The sequence below is a fragment of the Dermochelys coriacea genome, chromosome 5 (genome assembly GCF_009764565.3).
Source record: "Dermochelys coriacea isolate rDerCor1 chromosome 5, rDerCor1.pri.v4, whole genome shotgun sequence".
Classification (NCBI taxonomy): Eukaryota; Metazoa; Chordata; order Testudines; family Dermochelyidae; genus Dermochelys; species Dermochelys coriacea.
Genome location: NC_050072.1, coordinates 100,935,483 through 100,954,225, shown reverse-complemented (window position 1 = coordinate 100,954,225; position 18,743 = coordinate 100,935,483). Strand labels below are relative to the sequence as shown.

General features: G+C 44.7%; 1 protein-coding gene across 3 annotated transcripts in view; it reads right to left on the bottom strand.

Moving 5' to 3' along the window:
* APBA1 (amyloid beta precursor protein binding family A member 1) overlaps positions 1-18,743 on the bottom strand; it is a 141,025-nt gene that overhangs the window by 18,731 nt on the left and 103,551 nt on the right. For 2 of the 3 annotated variants that reach the window (XM_038403220.2, XM_043515570.1), the window contains exon 6: positions 3,006-3,038. The exons of the other annotated variant lie outside the window; for it this stretch is intronic. In XM_038403220.2, the coding sequence (XP_038259148.1) occupies positions 3,006-3,038 (33 nt within the window). The remainder of the gene's footprint in view (positions 1-3,005; positions 3,039-18,743) is intronic. 3 annotated transcript variants of the gene reach the window in all.

The window sequence follows — 18,743 nt, the reverse complement described above, 5'->3', positions numbered from 1 at the left end:
CGCAAGTAGAGTAGGGGCATTAGGGGACGAGAGCTGAGGAAGCGTTGTTCTAAGTCAGCCATAAAAATGTTGGCATACTGTGGGGCCATGCGGGTACCCATCGCAGTGCCGCTGATTTGAAGGTATACATTGTCACCAAATGTGAAATAGTTATGGGTCAGGACAAAGTCACAAAGTTCAGCCACCAGGTTAGCCGTGACAGTATCGGGGATACTGTTCCTGACGGCTTGTAGTCCATCTTTGTGTGGAATGTTGGTGTAGAGGGCTTTTACATCCATAGTGGCTAGGATGGTGTTTTTAGGAAGATCACCAATGGACTGTAGTTTCCTCAGGAAGTCAGTGGTGTCTCGAAGATAGCTGGGAGTGCTGGTAACGAAGGGCCTGAGGAGGGAGTCTACGTAGCCAGACAATCCTGCTGTCAGGGTGCCAATGCCTGAGATGATGTGGCGTCCAGGATTTCCAGCTTTATGGATCTTGGGTAGCAGATAGAATACCCCAGGTCGGGGCTCCAGGGGTGTGTCTGTGCGGATTTGTTCTTGTGCTTTTTCAGGGAGTTTCCCCGATACTGTCACGGCTAACCTGGTGGCTGAACTTTGTGACTTTGTCCTGACCCATAACTATTTCACATTTGGTGACAATGTATACCTTCAAATCAGCGGCACTGCGATGGGTACCCGCATGGCCCCACAGTCTGCCAACATTTTTATGGCTGACTTAGAACAACGCTTCCTCAGCTCTCGTCCCCTAATGCCCCTACTCTACTTGCGCTACATTGATGACATCTTCATCATCTGGACCCATGGAAAAGAAGCTCTTGAGGAATTCCACCATGATTTCAACAATTTCCATCCCACCATCAACCTCAGCCTGGACCAGTCCACACAAGAGATCCACTTCCTGGACACTACGGTGCTAATAAGCGATGGTCACATAAACACCACCCTATATCGGAAACCTACTGACCGCTATTCCTACCTACATGCCTCTAGCTTTCATCCAGATCATACCACTCGATCCATTGTCTACAGCCAAGCGCTACGATATAACCGCATTTGCTCCAACCCCTCAGACAGAGACAAACACCTACAAGATCTCTATCATGCATTCCTACAACTACAATACCCACCTGCTGAAGTGAAGAAACAGATTGACAGAGCCAGAAGAGGAGCCAGAAGTCACTTACTACAGGACAGGCCCAACGAAGAAAACAACAGAACGCCACTAGCCATCACCTTCAGCCCCCAACTAAAACCTCTCCAACGCATCATCAAGGATCTACAACCCATCCTGAAGGACGACCCATCACTCTCACAGATCTTGGGAGACAGACCAGTCCTTGCTTACAGACAGCCCCCCAACCTGAAGCAAATACTCACCAGCAACCACACACCACACAACAGAACCACTAACCCAGGAACCTATCCTTGCAACAAAGCCTGTTGCCAACTCTGTCCACATATCTATTCAGGGGACACCATCATAGGACCTAATCACATCAGCCACAGTATCAGAGGCTCGTTCACCTGCACATCTACCAATGTGATATATGCCATCATGTGCCAGCAATGCCCCTCTGCCATGTACATTGGCCAAACTGGACAGTCTCTACGTAAAAGAATGAAGGGACACAAATCAGACGTCAAGAATTATAACATTCAAAAACCAGTTGGAGAACACTTCAATCTCTCTGGTCACTCGATTACAGACCTAAGAGTGGCTATACTTCAACAAAAAAGCTTCAAAAACAGACTCCAACGAGAGACTGCTGAATTGGAATTAATTTGCAAACTGGATACAATTAATTTAGGCTTGAATAGAGACTGGGAATGGATGAGTCATTACACAAAGTAAAACTATTTCCCCATGGTATTTCTCCCTCCCACCCTACCCCCCACTGTTCCTCTGATATTCTTGTTAACTGCTGGAATTAGCCTACCTTGCTTGTCACCATGAAAGGTTTTCCTCCTTTCCCCCCCCTGCTGCTGGTGATGGCTTATTTTAAGTGATCACTCTCCTTACAGTGTGTATGATAAACCCATTGTTTCATGTTCTCTGTGTGTGTGTATATATAAATCTCTCTTCTGTTTTTTCCACCAAATGCATCCGATGAAGTGAGCTGTAGCTCACGAAAGCTTATGCTCTAATAAATTTGTTAGTCTCTAAGGTGCCACAAGTACTCCTTTTCTTTTTGCAAAAAGAAAAGGAGTACCCGTGGCACCTTAGAGACTAAGGTGCCACGGGTACTCCTTTTCTTTTTGCGAATACAGACTAACACGGCTGCTACTCTGAAACTTTTCTTTTTGCTAATTATTACAGTGACTGCTCAGACTAGTGAGAAAAATGTACACATCAGGTGCAGATTAAGCAATTATAATGCAGTTCTGGTAAGAGGGTCTTTATGGTCAGACAACAGAATATTAAAGCACTAACCCACTCCACAAGATGTACATTTGTAAACATATAGAGCAAATGCTTGCACTTTAAAATGCATCAGATTTGTTCCACGACACCTAAGAACTCCATGAACAAAATTGACTCATATTTTAGTAATCTCAGTGTATAAAGTGAGTGTACATATGTAAACTTTTTTTTTTTGCATCCAGCAATTTGACACATCTGTAAGTTAACCAAAAATAGTCTTTAGAAAGGGATAAAATAAGAGTCATTTCCTTTTTAATATGCCATTTTATAGAATTAAAACCTTTACCATGTCATTCCTCTTTATTTGGTAGGTATTTCTGGGTTCAGTCCGTTTACATTTGATAAATCCAATATTTACCCTAGTTCTAATATGAAATGGCTAATGATAAGCAACAAAAAATGGCCAACCAGGCAACTGATTTTTGGGAAATGTCAACTTGTGTGGTGACTCTGAAATAAACCTGAACAAAAATTTGCTGGATGCAGAAAATAAAAACACAAAATCAAAAGTAAGAAAGGCAAAAAATAGAATAAAAATAAAAATAAACAGGCATAACATCAAGCTGATGGAGGTTGTACTGCACCTTCTTCCTGCTTTTGGCTAATTTCTGGGCCATCTGCTTAGCATGGAATAAACAGAGATAGGAAAATGGTTAGAGAAGAATTTGCAGAGACTCAAGTTAAGCAGGGATCTACACACTAATGTCCAGGATTTGTCTAGTAACTGGTCTAGGTTAGTCTCTGCTTGGATTTCTCTTTTTCGTTCTGGTTAAAAAAAAGTTTCACATTTAACACAATAGGTTTTAAAAAGTAAATCTGCACCAGAAAAGAGAGAGAAAGAATAAGGATTAGTTTTATTTAATTAAAAAAAAAAAAGACAGTTAAGTTTAAAAACATAGGGCCAGATTCTGCTCTCATTTACATTTTTACAAATCACTCGTCACTCTTTTCAAATCATTGGAGTTACACAAGTGCAGAACTGGTGTAAGTGAGAGAAGAATCAGAGCCTTAATATTCAAACTCTCTCAGATCTTAAGGTCTTAGATTCAGGTTACTTAACGATTTTGCATGTACGCACAGATTTAGAAAAGGAAAATGTCAAAAATGTTAAATGATCCTAAAAAAACCAAAATGACAGAAACATTTAATTAAACAACCCATCTGCCCCAATGCATACACTCCCATGTGCTTACTAAGATTAGACTCAGGCATTTGGGGACCACAATTCCCCATGCCAATTGCACAAGGACATTTTCCATGCCACTCACATATACCCAAACATCTTCCCTGGGTAGGGGTGCGTACTCTCCAGATTATCCACCTGTAAATGGGCTGCTGTCGTGGAGCTTTTTATTGTATTACTATGTAAGTGTTCAATATCAAAAGAGATTCTATCAGCTACCAATGAGACACAGCGATAATCATAATTCTTGTCACTCCATTATCGAGCACTTATAAATCTTCTGCAAATAACTCCAGATGTAGTTTAAAAAAAAATTCACAGACTCTGGTGACTTATCTTGTGGACTTGCTTATTTGACAAGTATGATACTCACCTTGCTGGCAGACTTCCATTTTAGTTCCAGTAGTAACATGTAATTAACTTAATGCGTGTGCTGTGTGGTCTATTATGCCAGGCTTTATCTATAAATACATTACTAATAGCTATTAAGCCCACAGAACAGGAACCTGGAATCACAGATGCACTGAACATTTGTCACTGGTGCTCACACATTAACTCTGCAGGTTGTGCTTTAAACCAATCTGAAAGTAGCAGTTGATACTGAAATGTTGCTCTTTAGTTACAAACAAAATCAAACATTTCAGCATCACTTGCAGTAACCCTTTACCGATTATAAAACATATTCAAGTCTGGTAAATGTAAACTACTGCTAGTGGCAATGTGAACAGGCTCATGCTGAAATATTTACACTAAAGTATTGTCACTGGCATTCAGAGAAAATAAAACTACTTTGAAATAGTAACGGCTGCATAAATAAAAAAACGTTAAAAAATGCCTCAAGTTGGCATATTTTTTTAACCGTGTTCAAAAACATACTCTGCAGTCAAAATTTTTCAATACTGCAGGGCACTAGATCTCACAAAAGGAGTATGCCTGTCACAAAGGGAAATGAAAAAAATATCTGCTTGAGTCAGAACTAGGTAATGCAGATATGGTACGTGAAAGGTGAGCCAGAGCAACCTCTTATGCAGTTTGTGATTCTGTTCTTGACTTAATGGGAGCAGCATCAGGACCGCTATCTTATTTTACCTTCTTGGAATACTATTTTAAAACATTTAACAAAACCCTAATGTAATGGCTTAGAACACACATTCATGTTTAAGAAATGATTAACACTCCAGAGAAGGTGAACATGAAAGGGGCTGGAATCTGTAGCTGTTAAATAAAGGGAAAAAGTCCATGAGAACATAACACCAATATGCCTTTTATGCAAGAAACAGTATCAGACAAGCTCAGTCATACTATACAAACAATTCTAGCTACATTAGTCAAGCGGTTCTTTTCACACCATTATGAGTACAACAAAAATATAAGACAACCTTAGTCTAAAATTAATATTCTTTAATAATACACTGAAGATGGACAAGTCCTAAGTATTTCATTTGATTGACATGTATTTGGTCTATCTATGATTTGTTTACAATTTAAAAACAAATTCATTACCATTATTTTTAAAAGATAGATACATTTTGCTGCTATATTGACTACTAATATCTGTACACATTTTAATAAACACTGTATCAACAGCAGATTGTAAATTATTTGTGCCAGAGACTGCATCCTACGTCTTGTGAGTTCACTGATGGCACTTAATACATAATAATGGTTAGGCTTTTAAACAATCCTCAGATATGGATTGTGTCAATGCCTTTCAATAATGGGGTCAACTGGTATTCAAAAAAGTGCAGGCCTCCTACACAGATCAAATCTGCTGGTGAAATCTAACAATTAATCACTGTTTTTTCTCCAGGCTGTGAGATTCATCCTCTTATTCCAGATGTTAACAACAATTAAAATCTGCTTAGGTTGGGAGGATGGCTAGCTCCGGAGATTAGTAAATGGACTAACAGAGCCTTTCAACTCTTAGATCGCACAGTCAATTCTATCTCATTCTGGTAATGAATGAAAGTCTTGGCTAACGAAGGCCAAATCCTGAATACACCACCTGCTGTAGTTTTAGTTCTGTGAATAGCTCTCATTGACTACTAGTAAGTTTTTGCATAACTGGACCTTTAGATTCAGAGGTCAACAAAATTATTACTTGATAGTCTCACCCAGTTCAGTGGACAGCTGTCTGCATCACAAAAACCACCATCTTGCTGAAACTACCTTTGTTGCAGTCTCAGCAAAGAATTAATAATAATTCTTAGCATTTATATAATGCATCTTAGTCTCAAAGTGATGTGCAAACTAATGAACAGAGTGAAATTCATCCTTGTGCAGAGGGCCCACACAAGGTCTGGTTTAAGGGTAGCAGCTGTGTTAGTCTGTATCCACACAAAAAAAAAACCAACAACCCAGGAGTACTTGTGGAACCTTAGAGACTAATGAATTTATTAGAGCATAAGCTTTTGTGGGCTACATATATATATATATACACACACACACATACAGAAAAGGTGGAATTTGACATACAAACTGTAAGAGGCTAATTAATTAAGATGAGCTATTATCAGCAGGAGGAAAAAGAACACTTTTATAGTGATAATCAAGATGGCTCATTTAGACAATTAACAAGAAGGTGTGAGGATACTTAACATGTGGAAATAGTTTCAATATGTGTAATGACCCAGCCACTCCCAGTCTCTATTCAAACCGAAGTTAATAGTATCTAGTTTGCATATTAATTCAAGCTCAGCAGTTTCTTGTTGGAATCTGTTTTTGAAGCTTTTCTGTTGCAGAATTGCCACTCTTAAGTCTTTTACTGAGTGGCCAGAGAGGTTGAAGTGTTCTCCTACCGGTTTTTGAATGTTAGGATTCCTGATGTCATATTTATGTCCATTTATTTTTTTTTTTACAAAGGTCTGGGTATCACTTAAGTTCCATTCAAGCTCTATTTTGAGGGTTTAAGTTGTGCATAGGCCTGGTACATGAAGATGAATTTTCCCCACAGGGACTGACCTATCATCACTAGAAGTGGTTCTCCCAGGTCAGGATAACAAGGGGAGGTTTTACTGTACCAGCTCACATTCTATCTACCTACTCAAGCATCTATGCTGTGCTCACCACTTGTATCAGAGCCCCTCATATTGCCTTTGTACTATGAATAAATAGACTTTGTTCTCCAGAGTTGTCTCCCCAGTACCTTTCATTAATACCAAATATACTTCTAAAATAATTTTTGTTTTAAAAATCTCCCCTAGTCAACCAGATGTTCAAATGGATGACTTCAGTGTAATTCCTTTTCTTTATATCTAGACAGAGCTCTTCTGTATTATTAAAGATACTCTATGAATCCATATTTCAGTCTGTGTAATTATAAGATGATGGACCATTGCTGGACAAGAGTAAATGGAAAAGTGCCTTTAAGTGTAAAATAGCAACCCCACCAGGTCAGCATGTTAAGATGAATATCTTTAAAGCAATGCAATGGTATAACCTGACTGAACTTAGCAGGGAAAAAGCCTGGGAAGAAATTATTTCTATATACAACAAGAAAGGTACATGAGCAAAGCAAAACTGTGTCTGAGATCTGCAAAATCTATCTAAGGACAAGTTGAGAAAATGTGTGGTCAAAAGCCATCTCTCTCTACTACAGGAAAACTTTATCAAGGGTCATTGAACAAAAAAGAACATTTTCAGACCTGGGATCCTGAAGCAAGGCACTAACTTCAATGGGAGCTCCATGAGCTCAGCACCTTTGAAAAATCAGGCCGTTTATTTATGTTCCTAGCTTCAGGCACTTGAGTTTTTTAAAGAATAGCCTATCAGTTCACAACTTTTGTTACACTTTTTAACAGGAAAAGACATCAGGAGATTCTGGATGTCGGTTAACTACAGGATATTCAAAATGCATTTGCCTTTCTACTTTAATCAAATCTTTAAAAAGCTGTTTTGTCTGTCTGGTATCGGTGTGTGCACATAACACTTTATTGCACTAAACCTGTCAGTGCTATAAAAGGAATGAGGAGCAGGACACACACTAACAATAGTTTCTAAATGACGCTTCAAAATTTTGGGCCAAATCCTTCCATGACCACAAAAGAAACGGGCAGCAGAGATTCAGGTGGGTCATCTGTCACAGAGAATCTATAAACGAGCCAGGATTTCATGGCAAGAGCCAGGGAAGATAAAATATTTCTAAGGAATCTCAGATCCAAACTACTTATGGCTTTATATAGATTAACACTATATAAATTTAAATTTCACCTAGAAATAAAAAGGGAGCCAGAGTAGCCATACGGGCACTGGTGTAATACATTCCCTGCAGGTCAGTCCTTTGTACAAGTAGCCAATAGTTTCTGAAATTCACCTCAAAGCTTGTCAAAGTTCCCATGGTCCCATGTTAAAGTCTTAAGTGAGTCTTAAATGGAATGAGAGCCTTTATGTGGGCCTCTACACTGGAGCAAATGTCACCAAAGTGAGTAACTGTGTGCTTATTTACTCGTTGGCATACAAATACTGGGCCTGGTGTTCACCATGGGCAAGCCAAATAGGTACCTCAGTACCAAGTGGGTTGTATGGGGTATTGGGCAGAATTTAGACATAGTTAATATTGTATTTTAATTATGAATAAGAATACCAGGAAACAAATATATCTACAGAACTATTTATTTAAAAATGACAACCACTAACAAATGTAACATTTTTACATTTCATAAATTAGCTATAATACAGAACTTAAGAACTAGGGAATAAAAAAAACATCCTGTGGAGAAGGAACTATGTTAACTTTGAAACTGTACGATAAGATGCTGGTATAGAATAGGTATGGTTAAGCATGGAACGAAGGCCAAAAATAAGATAAGATAAGTCACTGGCTGAACAGAGACACATAGGCACGAACTCCAGAACAGAAGCTCCATCCAGACTTCTTGTTTGGAACTCTGGAGGGTATTGAATTTGAAGGGTGGCTGTCTGGTTCCTGGGAAAGGGGGAGCAGGATCAGAGAGGAGATTGGGGAACTAGATTGTGGATTTTGAAGAGATCTGCAAGGTCCTCAAAATACAGTTAAGAAAAGCAGCCAAGATTGTCCAGTATTTGCGGGCAAGTGTCCTGAGAGGAAGGTTAAAGGAGAAAAAGGACCGTACCAGCAACCCAGACACATCACTGTTGAACAAGGAGTGACACTTCCATTCTTAAGTTGCAGTAAAAATATAATGTTTCCCAGGCTGGGAAGGAATAAGAATGATGCTCTGAATGAAAGTTTCTGCAATGACAAAGTATTCTGAAAAAACAGATCCTAAGGCATCTCAAATTGGACACCCACAATTAGTGAATACTTATGACCTTAATCACTCTGTGCTTCATGTCCCCATCTGTAAAATGGGAATAATACCTCCCCTTCATCTTGCAGAGGTGTTTTGAAGACAGATTAAATAATGTTTGTGAAGCACTAAGATACTGTATGCATCAGTGCCATAGAAAAATCTATGAGGAAATTAATTCTCTCTTCAGAGAAAGATTTGAATAGTATACAGTAAATAAGGCCTCGGGCCATATACTGAACAACAAGGAAAAAACAAAATATTCAATAGCTGCTCATTAAGTGCATACCATTCAAACTGAGCACTGGATGAGGCAGGGGTCCTGTGGAAAAAGTAATATGTGATCATATAAATAAAGACTGAATCATAATACATATACAAAAGGGTGGCAAATAAAGGTTGCACAGATAATCTTATTTCTGGCAATTCCTAACTTTTGAGTGCTTACTTTTGCAACCTTAATAATGTTCTTTTAACACAGTTTGTGTGTGTAATGTCCTAGGTTTATAAAAAAGCAAAACTGAAAAGAAAAAAAAAAAAGAAAGGGAAATTCCATCATGCAAGGTTGAACCTTTTGATCCACCACACAGACCTCTGTCACTTTTGCACATGGAGTAACAGATAACAGCAGCAACTTGTCATCCTCTCTGTAGACTAGTGCTAGAGGGGGATTAGAGACACACTTTTTCAGCAGGTTTCACAGAGATTTGCTCACAGCAGAGGAACAGCAAGACTCAGGAAACGAGTTACCTTTTTCTCGTAACTGGTATTCTTCGAGATGTGTTGCTCATATCCATTCCATTCCATTCTAGGTGTGTAAGCTTGCCACATGCACCGGTGCCGGAAGTTTTTCCCTCAGTGGTATCTGTAGCGTACTGGCTCTGGCGCCCTCTGGAGTGGCATGCATATGCCACAGTATAAGAGGCACTGCTGGCTCCCCCCCACCCTCAGTTTCTTCTTGCTGGGAACTCTGACAATGGGGAAAGAGGGCGGGTTATGGAATGGACATGACCAACACATCTCAAAGAACATCAGTTATGAGAAAAAGGTAACTGTCTTTTTTTTCTTTGAGTGCTTGCTCACGTCCATTCCATTCTAGGTGACTCCCAATCAGTACCACCAGAGGTGGGTAGGAGTTCACGGACACGTAGACTGCAACACAACCCTGCTGAACCCAGCATCGTCTCTGGCCTACTGAGTGATGGCATAATGAATGGTAAACATGTGCACCGAAGACCACGTTGCTGCCCTCCAGATGTCCTGGATAGAGATATGAGCAAGGAAGGCTGCCGTGGATGCTTATGCTCTGGTAGAGTGGGCTTTCACAATCGACAGCGGTTGGGCCTAATCCAGCTCATAGCAGGTACATATGCAAGAGGTGATCCAGTTTAAGATCCTCTGAGAAGACACAGGAAGGCCTTTCATTCTTTCCACTACTGCTATGAAGAGCTGAGTCGATCTGTGGAAAGGTTTGGTGTGCTCCAGATAGAAAGCAAGCACATGTCGAACATCCAATGCATGTAGCCGCCTCTCCTCGCAAGAGACTGCGGATTAAGACAGAACACTGGGAGGATGTCGTCCTGGTTGATGTGGAAGGAGGACACCACCTTGGGCAGAAAGGCTGGATAGGGCCACAGTTGAACATTGTTTTTGTAAAAACAGTATATGACTCCAACGTGAGAGCCCATAGTTTGGAGACCCTCGCTGAGGTAATGACCACCAGAAAAGCCACCTTCCACAGAGAGGGAGCATGAGGCCAAAGATTCAAAGGGGTGAGCCTCGAGAGGACCAGGCTGCAATCCCATTGGGCAACCTGGTCTCTGATCGGCGGGAAGAGCCTTTCCAGACCCTTCAGAAACCTGACCATCATGTCATGTGAAAACACCGACCGACCTTGAACATGTCAGTGGAATGCCGCCATGAACGCCATGTGAAGCTTGATGGAGGAGAAAGCAAGGCCCTGATTCTTCAACTGGAGCAGGTAATCCAGGATGGATTGGAGAGATGACTGGGTTGGACAGATACCCCACTCCACTGCCAGCAGGAGAACCACTTCCATTTAACCTGGTATGTCGCTCTAGTTGAGGGCTTCCTACTTTCCAATAGCATCTGTGGCACCTGACTGGAGCAGGCTCGCTCCTCTGGGTTAGCCATGCAGCAGCCCAGCCATGAGGTGAAGTGGGGTGAGGTTTGGGTGCAGGAGCCAACTGTGGTCCTGAGACAGGGGATCCAGGTATTTGGGCAGTAGCCCTAGGGTGGCTATGGCTAGGTCCATGAGCGTGCCATGCCAGCGTTGGTGAGGCCATGCCAGGGCAACCACGATGACACAAACCTTGTCCCTCTTGATCTTTTGACAGGACTTTGCTGATAAGAGGGATTGGTGGAAAAGCGTACCGCAGATCCCCCGCCCATGTTTCTGAGAGGAATGTTTCTGAGAGGGCCTCATCTACACCCTGCAGAGAGCAGAAACACCGACATTTCTTGTTCTGTTTGCGGAGGATGATCTGGGTCACCTCAGGACGGAGCTTCTACATGTGGTGAGAGCAAAATGATCTGCTGAGGCGGTCCGTCAGCGTGTTGTGAATGCCAGGGAGATGCGCTGCCTCCATGTGGTTTCCACGCTGGATACAGAAGGCCCACAGGTGGATGGCTTCTTGACAAAGAGCCGACAATCATGCTCCCCCTTGTCTGTTCACAGAGAATACGGAGGCCATGTTGTCTGTCAGGACTTGCACCGCTTGACCCGACAACTAGGGAAGAAAGACCCTGCAAGCTAGGTGGTTGGCCCTGAGCTCTATGACGTTTATGTGCAGCGCACGCTCCTCCAGGGACCAAGTTCCCTGGGTCCGCATTGTCCCAAGATGTGCCCCCCATCCAAAGTCTGAGGCATCCGATATCAGTGAGACCGTGGGTCGAGGGTTTGCAAATGGCACTCCTGCCATCACCGCCCTTGGGTTGGACCACCACTTTAGGGAGGTTAGTACTCTGCACAGGATCGTGACAACCTTGTCCAGCAGATCTCTGGACAGGGAGTAGGCCGTTACTAGCCACAATTAGAAGGACCGCATTTTGAGCCTTGTGTGTGGACCACTTAGGTGCACGCTGCATGTGGCCTAGAAGCCTGAGACAGACTCTGGCTGTGCTGATCGGGTGCATGAAGAGGTCAACAATTAGCTTTTGCATGGAGTCGAACCTGTCCTGCAGCAGAAACGCCCTGGGGTCGGTAGAGTTCAGCACCAAGCCATGAACTCAATCCTCTGTACCGGGACCAACATTAACTTTTGCTCGTTTATCAACAGGCCCAGAGACAGCATGAGTCCTGCAGCTCTTTGATGCTGTGCTGGACTTGGGACCTGGAGCAGCCCTTGACGAGCCAGTCATCAACGTACAAGTAGATCTGGATATCCCGACGTCCGAGGTAAGCAGCCACCATCGACATGCACTTGGTGAACCCCCTTGCGCACACCCTTGGCGCCATTACAAGGCCAAAAGGGAGCACCGTAAACTGGAAGTGAGTGGTCCCCCCCATGAAATACAGAAAACATCTGTGCCCTTGGAATATTGATATGAAATATGAAAATAGGTGTCCTTCAAATCGCGGGTGGCATACCAGTCTCCTAGATGCAGGGAAGGGATGATGGAGGCCAGGGAGACCATGCAAAACTTCAACTTACTGACATATCTGTGGAGGTCCTGCAGGTCCAGAATGGGGCGGAGACTGCCTTTGGCCTTCAGAATGAGAAACCAGGAATAGAACCCCTTTCCCCTTCGATACGCAGGGACTTCCTCCACAACCCCGACTTGTAGAAGGGCCTGTACCTCCTGTCTGAGCAGCTGATCGTGAGAAGTTTTCAGAAGAGGGCTGGGGAAGGGGGTTGGGAAGGAGGGATAGAAATAAACTGCAGGGTGTACCCTACTGCCACCGTGCCGAGGACCCACTGGTCTGTAGTTATTGTGGCGCAAGCGGGGAGGAAAAAAGAAACGTGGTTGCAAAAACAAAGAGGGGGAGGATCCAGTTTGAAGACTGGGATGTCGCCCTCTGGCGCCCCCTCAAAATGCCCCCTTGTTCCCTCCAGGGAAGTGGGATGAACCCGACTGTGAGGCTGAACCCGACTGGTGGCCCTGGCGGCGCTTGTAGCCCTTGCCCTTCTTATGATAGGGTTCCAATCTTGCCTGACTGGCAGGTCTATGAGGTTGCTACAGCTTGAACCTCTTTCTAGCAGGGACTGGCTTGTATAGGCCAAGGGACCGAAGGGTAGCCCTGGAGTCCTTTAGTAATTTTGTGTGTCTGTTTGCTCTGCAAACAGGGCCAGGCCATCAAAGGGGAGGTCCTGTAGCGAGCGCTGGGCTTCCGTGGCTAGCCCAGAAGACATCAGCCATGATGCCCGCCTCATTGCCACCATGGTGGCTATGGACCTCGCGGCTGAGCCGCTGCATCTGACACGGCCTGGAGGGAGGCCCTCGCCTCTTTTCCCCTCCTTGAGGGTAGCCAGGAACTCCATCTTGGAATCCTTGGGCAGCGCGTTGGCAAACTTGGCAATAGACTGCCAAAATCATAACCTGCCAAGGAGGGCCTGGTCATTAGCCACTCTGAGCTGTAGGCTGGCTGATGAATAAGCCTTCCCCCCAAACAAGTCAAGCCTCTTGCCATCTTTATTCTTGGAAGTAGGGCCGGGTTGACCCTATCTCTCTCATTGGCCGCAGATACCACAATGGAGCTGGGGCAGGGTGAGTATACAAATATTCAGATCCTATAGCAGGAACATAATACTTCCTCTCTGCTCGCTTGGAAATGGGTAGGCAGGAGGAAGGGGTTTGCCAAAAGGCTTTCACCAGCTTTTCCACCTCCTTATGTAGAAGAAGCACCACTCTGGGTGGGGCTACAAGGGCCAGAATGTCGAACAGGCCATTGGAGGTTTCCACTAACCTCTTCTGCTGGTAAGCCCAGGCTTGCTGCCGCCCTCTTAAGTAGCTCCTGGCATACCTTAGCACCATCCTGAGACATCAACTGGGAAGTCAGATGACGATGACGCAGGGGTTGGGGGAAGGGTGGGTGTGACTTTCACCTCTGGGTTAGCTTCCACCCCGATAGCAGGCTCCGGGGCACCATGCTCTGAGCCTGTGTCTGATGGCGGGGGAGCGCAGGAGACGGCTGCTGATCTCCTGTCCAACGCGCCTGAAACCGAGCACTGGACAGGAGTCCCCAGTGCCTGCAAAAATCCCCATGGCTTCCAGACCTGCCATGAGGGAGGCCACTGGCCTTGGGGCCAAGCATCAGCCGGCAATACCAGAGGAGCTCCTCTGTGCTTGGCTGAGAGCGACTGGCTCGAAGGACTTGGTGCCTCTTCCTCTTCGTCCGAAGAGGGTGAGTGATGCCTCGGGGACCATCGCGGTGCGTCCTCCGCCTGCTGGCTTCCATGCCACTCATTGCAGGAGGACCGGTACCGGATCTCCAAGTCCCTATGTCATCTGCTCAGAGGCCGGTGGTGGAGCTCGGCAACAAGTATCTGGTGACTGACGTCTAGAGTTCCTTGAGCGATACCGAGAGTCTGGCGATTGGGAACGTGATGCCAACGCCCAACGCCTAGATGAAGCCAGTTAGTACCATGGACCCCATGATGTCCCCCTCGATGCCAGGGATCTGCCGCATCATGGCTTCACTGGGGACCTTTGCCTTGGGGAGCAATGTCTCCTGTTCGGAGACCAGCACTGCTCCAAGGATCGGTGCACCTCGGTCTCATGTTGGCTCGAGTGAGCGGTGCAATCCCGTGGGGGACCGGTATCAGGAATCCCACCAGTGATGCCAGGATCTCCACTTGGTCAGGGCAGGTCGAAAGCACATCCCTGGGGATCGACACTTCAACATTGACCGCCTCGGTGCTGGGGAGCAAAGCCGCATCGACGGGGACCGCGGTGCAGGTCCCATCGCTGAATTCACCTTAGAGACAGCCACGCAGGAGTGAGGTGTTGGTGGCAATGGCAAAGACGATGTCTTTGGCCTCCGGGGTGGATGGGGCTTCCAGTAGCTGAGGATCTCTTCTGCTAGACAGAGTGGGTGGTGGGTCCACTGGAGGGCTGGAGAGTCTGGCTGGGGATGTCCGTGCTAGCGTGGACACCGGAGAGCCGTTGTTCCTCAGGAGTTTGTGTTCCTCCACAACCTTTGCCCTTACCCCCTGTGGAGTAGGGGAGCACCCGCTGTCCTGGCGCGTCTTAGGCCTTGTCATAACCATAAGGGTAAAATTCCTCCTTACCTGTAAGGGGTTAAGAAGCTCAGATAACCTGGTTGGCACCTGACCAAAGGAACCAAAAAGGGACAAAAGATGCTTTCAAATCTGGTGTGTGTGTGGGGGGGGGTGTGTCTTTGTTTCTGTGTTCATTTGCTCTTGGGACTAAGAGGCACTGGACATCAATCCATGTCCTCCAAACCATTCTGAACCAGTCTCTCATGTTACAGAAATTTTAAGTACAGCCAGGCAAGGCATATTAGTTTATCTTTGTTTTCTCAACTTGTGAATTTTCCCTTTGCTGGAGGGAGGTTTATCCCTGTTTTGTTGTAACTTTGAAACTAAGTCTAGAGGGAGTTCCTCTGTGTTTTGTGCATCTTTTGTTACCCTGTAAGGTTATCCTCCAACCTGATTTTACAGAGAGAGGATTTTTACCTTTTCTTCTTTTTTAAATAAAATTCTTCTTTTAAGAACTGGTTGATTTTTTTTCAGTGTCCAAAGATCCAGGAATTTGGGTCTGTATTCACTTTGTAACCAATTGGTTAGGATATTATTCTCAAGCCGCCCCAGGAAAGGGGGTGTATGGGTTTGGGGGGATATTTTGGGGGAACAGGCACTCCAAGTGGTCCTTTCCCTGATTCTTTGCTAAATCACTTGGTGGTGGCAGCATACTGTTCAAGGACAAGGTGGAATTTGTGCTTTAGGAAAGTTTTTAACCTAAGCTGGTAAAAATAAGCTTAGGGGGTCTTGCATGCAGGTCCCCACATTTGTACCCCAGAGTTCAGAGTGCGGAAGGAACCCAGACAGGCCTCTTCGCTGGTACCAGTGACTGGAACTGGTGTTGGGAAGTCGATGCTGAAGGTGCACTTCAACCGACGATGACTCACTCAGTGACTTCGGCGGCTTGCAGACAGGCGCGAGGGCAGACTCCATGAAGAGCACTCTCAACCTTATGTCTCGCTCCTTTTTGGTTCTTGACTTGAAGCTCTTGCAGATTTGACACTTGTTGCTGATGTGGGCTGATGTCACCCAGACACTTCAAGCAGTGTTGATGCAGGTTGCTAATCACATGATCTTCTGATAATGCTCGCACGGCTTAAAGCCCGGGGAACAGGGTATGCCCCAGCCCTGGGAAGAAATCCCAGCAGGGGACTATCCAACTACTAACACTAAAACACAAAAGAACCACTTAAGCAACTATTTACACACAATACAGAAGAAAACCACTGGGTAATGCAACTCTTGCCGAGGCAAGGAGCAGTTTTAACACCATCACTGGCGGTAAGAAGGAACTGAGCGTGTGGGGAGCTGGCAGCACCCCTTATACCGTGGCATGTGCACTCCCCTCCATAGGGCGCCAGAGCTGGTCCCCAATGGATACCACTGAGGGAAAAACTTCCGGCACCGGTGCATGTAGTGAGCACACACACACCTAGAATGGAATGGACATGAGCAAGCACTCGAAGAAGAATCTTGGGTTCCATTCCAAGCTCCAGAGGAAGTGCGCTCTAGGGCATAGACTCTTCTGCTCATTCCCAGTAGCTTGATACCTTCTGCCCCATCCTCTTCAATCTGCCCTTGTCCTGTCTCAACCACCTCTGGCTCTTTGTCCCAATCTCCTTGTCTATCCAGTCCCAGTCTCCACTCCTCAGGCTTCTCCTGACATCCCAGTCTCATTGTTCAGCCAGTCCTAGTCTCCCACTCTGGGCTCACTGTCAGAGTCCCATTCTCACGTCTCTCCCCCTCCCCAACCCCTTCAAATCTACTTGCCCAGTCTATCCCAGTTCCCCCCTCCCACCCCAACTCCTTGTTCCTAATCTCATTGCCTAGCCAGTCCCAGTTCCTGGCTCTTCATTTGATCTGCCTCTCTTCTTCCGTCCCTTCTGGCTCACCATCCCTGATAACTCCCTCACCTAATCCAGTCTCGGTCTCCTCCCCAACTGCTCCTTCTCCCAGATTCAACCCTCCCTGGCTCTTTTTTCCAGTCTCCTTGTCCAGCCAGTCCCAGTCTCCCTCTTAACCCTCAGCAATTAGTCTGACCTCAGTGTTTCCCTGACAGCTTCCCTCCCCAGCCCCATCCTGCCCACCTGCACTCAATCCCCAACCTAAGTCCCCTTGCCCAACCAGTCTCAGTCTCCCCCCTCAACTCTGACTCATATTTATCTCTCAGTCTCACCAGACTCCTTGTCCCAATCTACTCCTGTTTCTCCCGCCAGTCTAGCTTTTGTCTCCTCTGCCTTTAAATGAGGTATTTCTCCTCCATGCTGTCTGGTTGCCAGCAAATGGTCTTTGAGAGGACAAGAGACAGGCACGCTACTCTTGGTTCCAGTTCTTAGCCCAATCCTGGTTTGGAGCAGCCATCATAGGGAAAATCTGAGTTAATCTATGTAGCCCCAGGCTTGGGCATGCTCCATTGCTCAGTGGAGTCTCATCAGCAATAGGAACTGTGAGAAGGTGAAGCATGCTCAATTAGGACAAAATATATTGAAATTGTAGCTGTTAAAATCAAAGCCTCTACTGAGCATGTGTGAACTGCAATTTTTCAAAGGCTTATAACTTGGCCCTATTTGGGAGGACTTTCATAGAGATGGCAAAAGGCACATACTGAACAGAAAGGCCACTGTTCTGCCAAATTTCAAGTCCCTACTCTAAAGCATGACCAGGGACACTAGAGCTTCTCAAAGAGAAAAGTCACCAGAATTTTTTAACATGACCACAATGACATATTTTTTCCCTAGCTTCATTCTCAGAAATGATCAAACAGTTTTGGTTGAAGTTTTCCAGAAAAAAATTCAGTTTGAGGCAGAATTTCAGCCCAAGTGAGTAAATCCTGGCAAAATTAGAAGCAACTAAAAACAGAGTCTCATTATGGCAAGTGTTGGGCAACATTAATAACAGGTGGCACTACCAGCCCCATTTACAATGTTATCAAACACAGCCTGTATTGGGTGTTCATTATTTTGGATACCAGCAACCTGTGAACATTTTGATATTGAACTGATGAAAATATATTTTCTGATCAGATATTTGGTAACTGAACTATTGTAAGCAATATGAAATACTATTATGCAGCAGTGGAAAAAGTGTCTCTCAAAACTACAGAATCCTTTTAGAAAAGTATTTAAGAAACAAAGCATGGCACAATACACATACACACATCCATACACGTGAGACTTAAGATCATACCCAGTGCTGACAATGTAGACTAGTACTAGAAGGGTCCTGCACTTTCAGAACTACCTTCCTTAGAATGAGACAGTCAACTGTCCATCTCAGGTGGCCAAGTGGAAATTAAAGAATTTATGGCATCTTCAGTTTAAAATTAGAGAATAAGCCTGGTGACCTGGCCAATATTTATTCTTTCACCATAGGTTCTGAATGTCCAAGGTTTAACATCTGAGATTGCATGAACTATTTCTTACAGCATTCTGGCTGCTGTGATTGCCTACATGTGAAGTGGTCAGAAAACGGGTGTGACTGTTAAAGTAGCATAACTTTTACCGAATGCAAAATTACAGCATGGGCAAAAGAAGCATACACAGTATAAAATTTCCAGCTAAACCTATTTTCTCACATCTTACATCTATGATATAACTTACACCACCATTTAGATCACCATAAGCTTTGATGACTAAACTATGAAAGGCG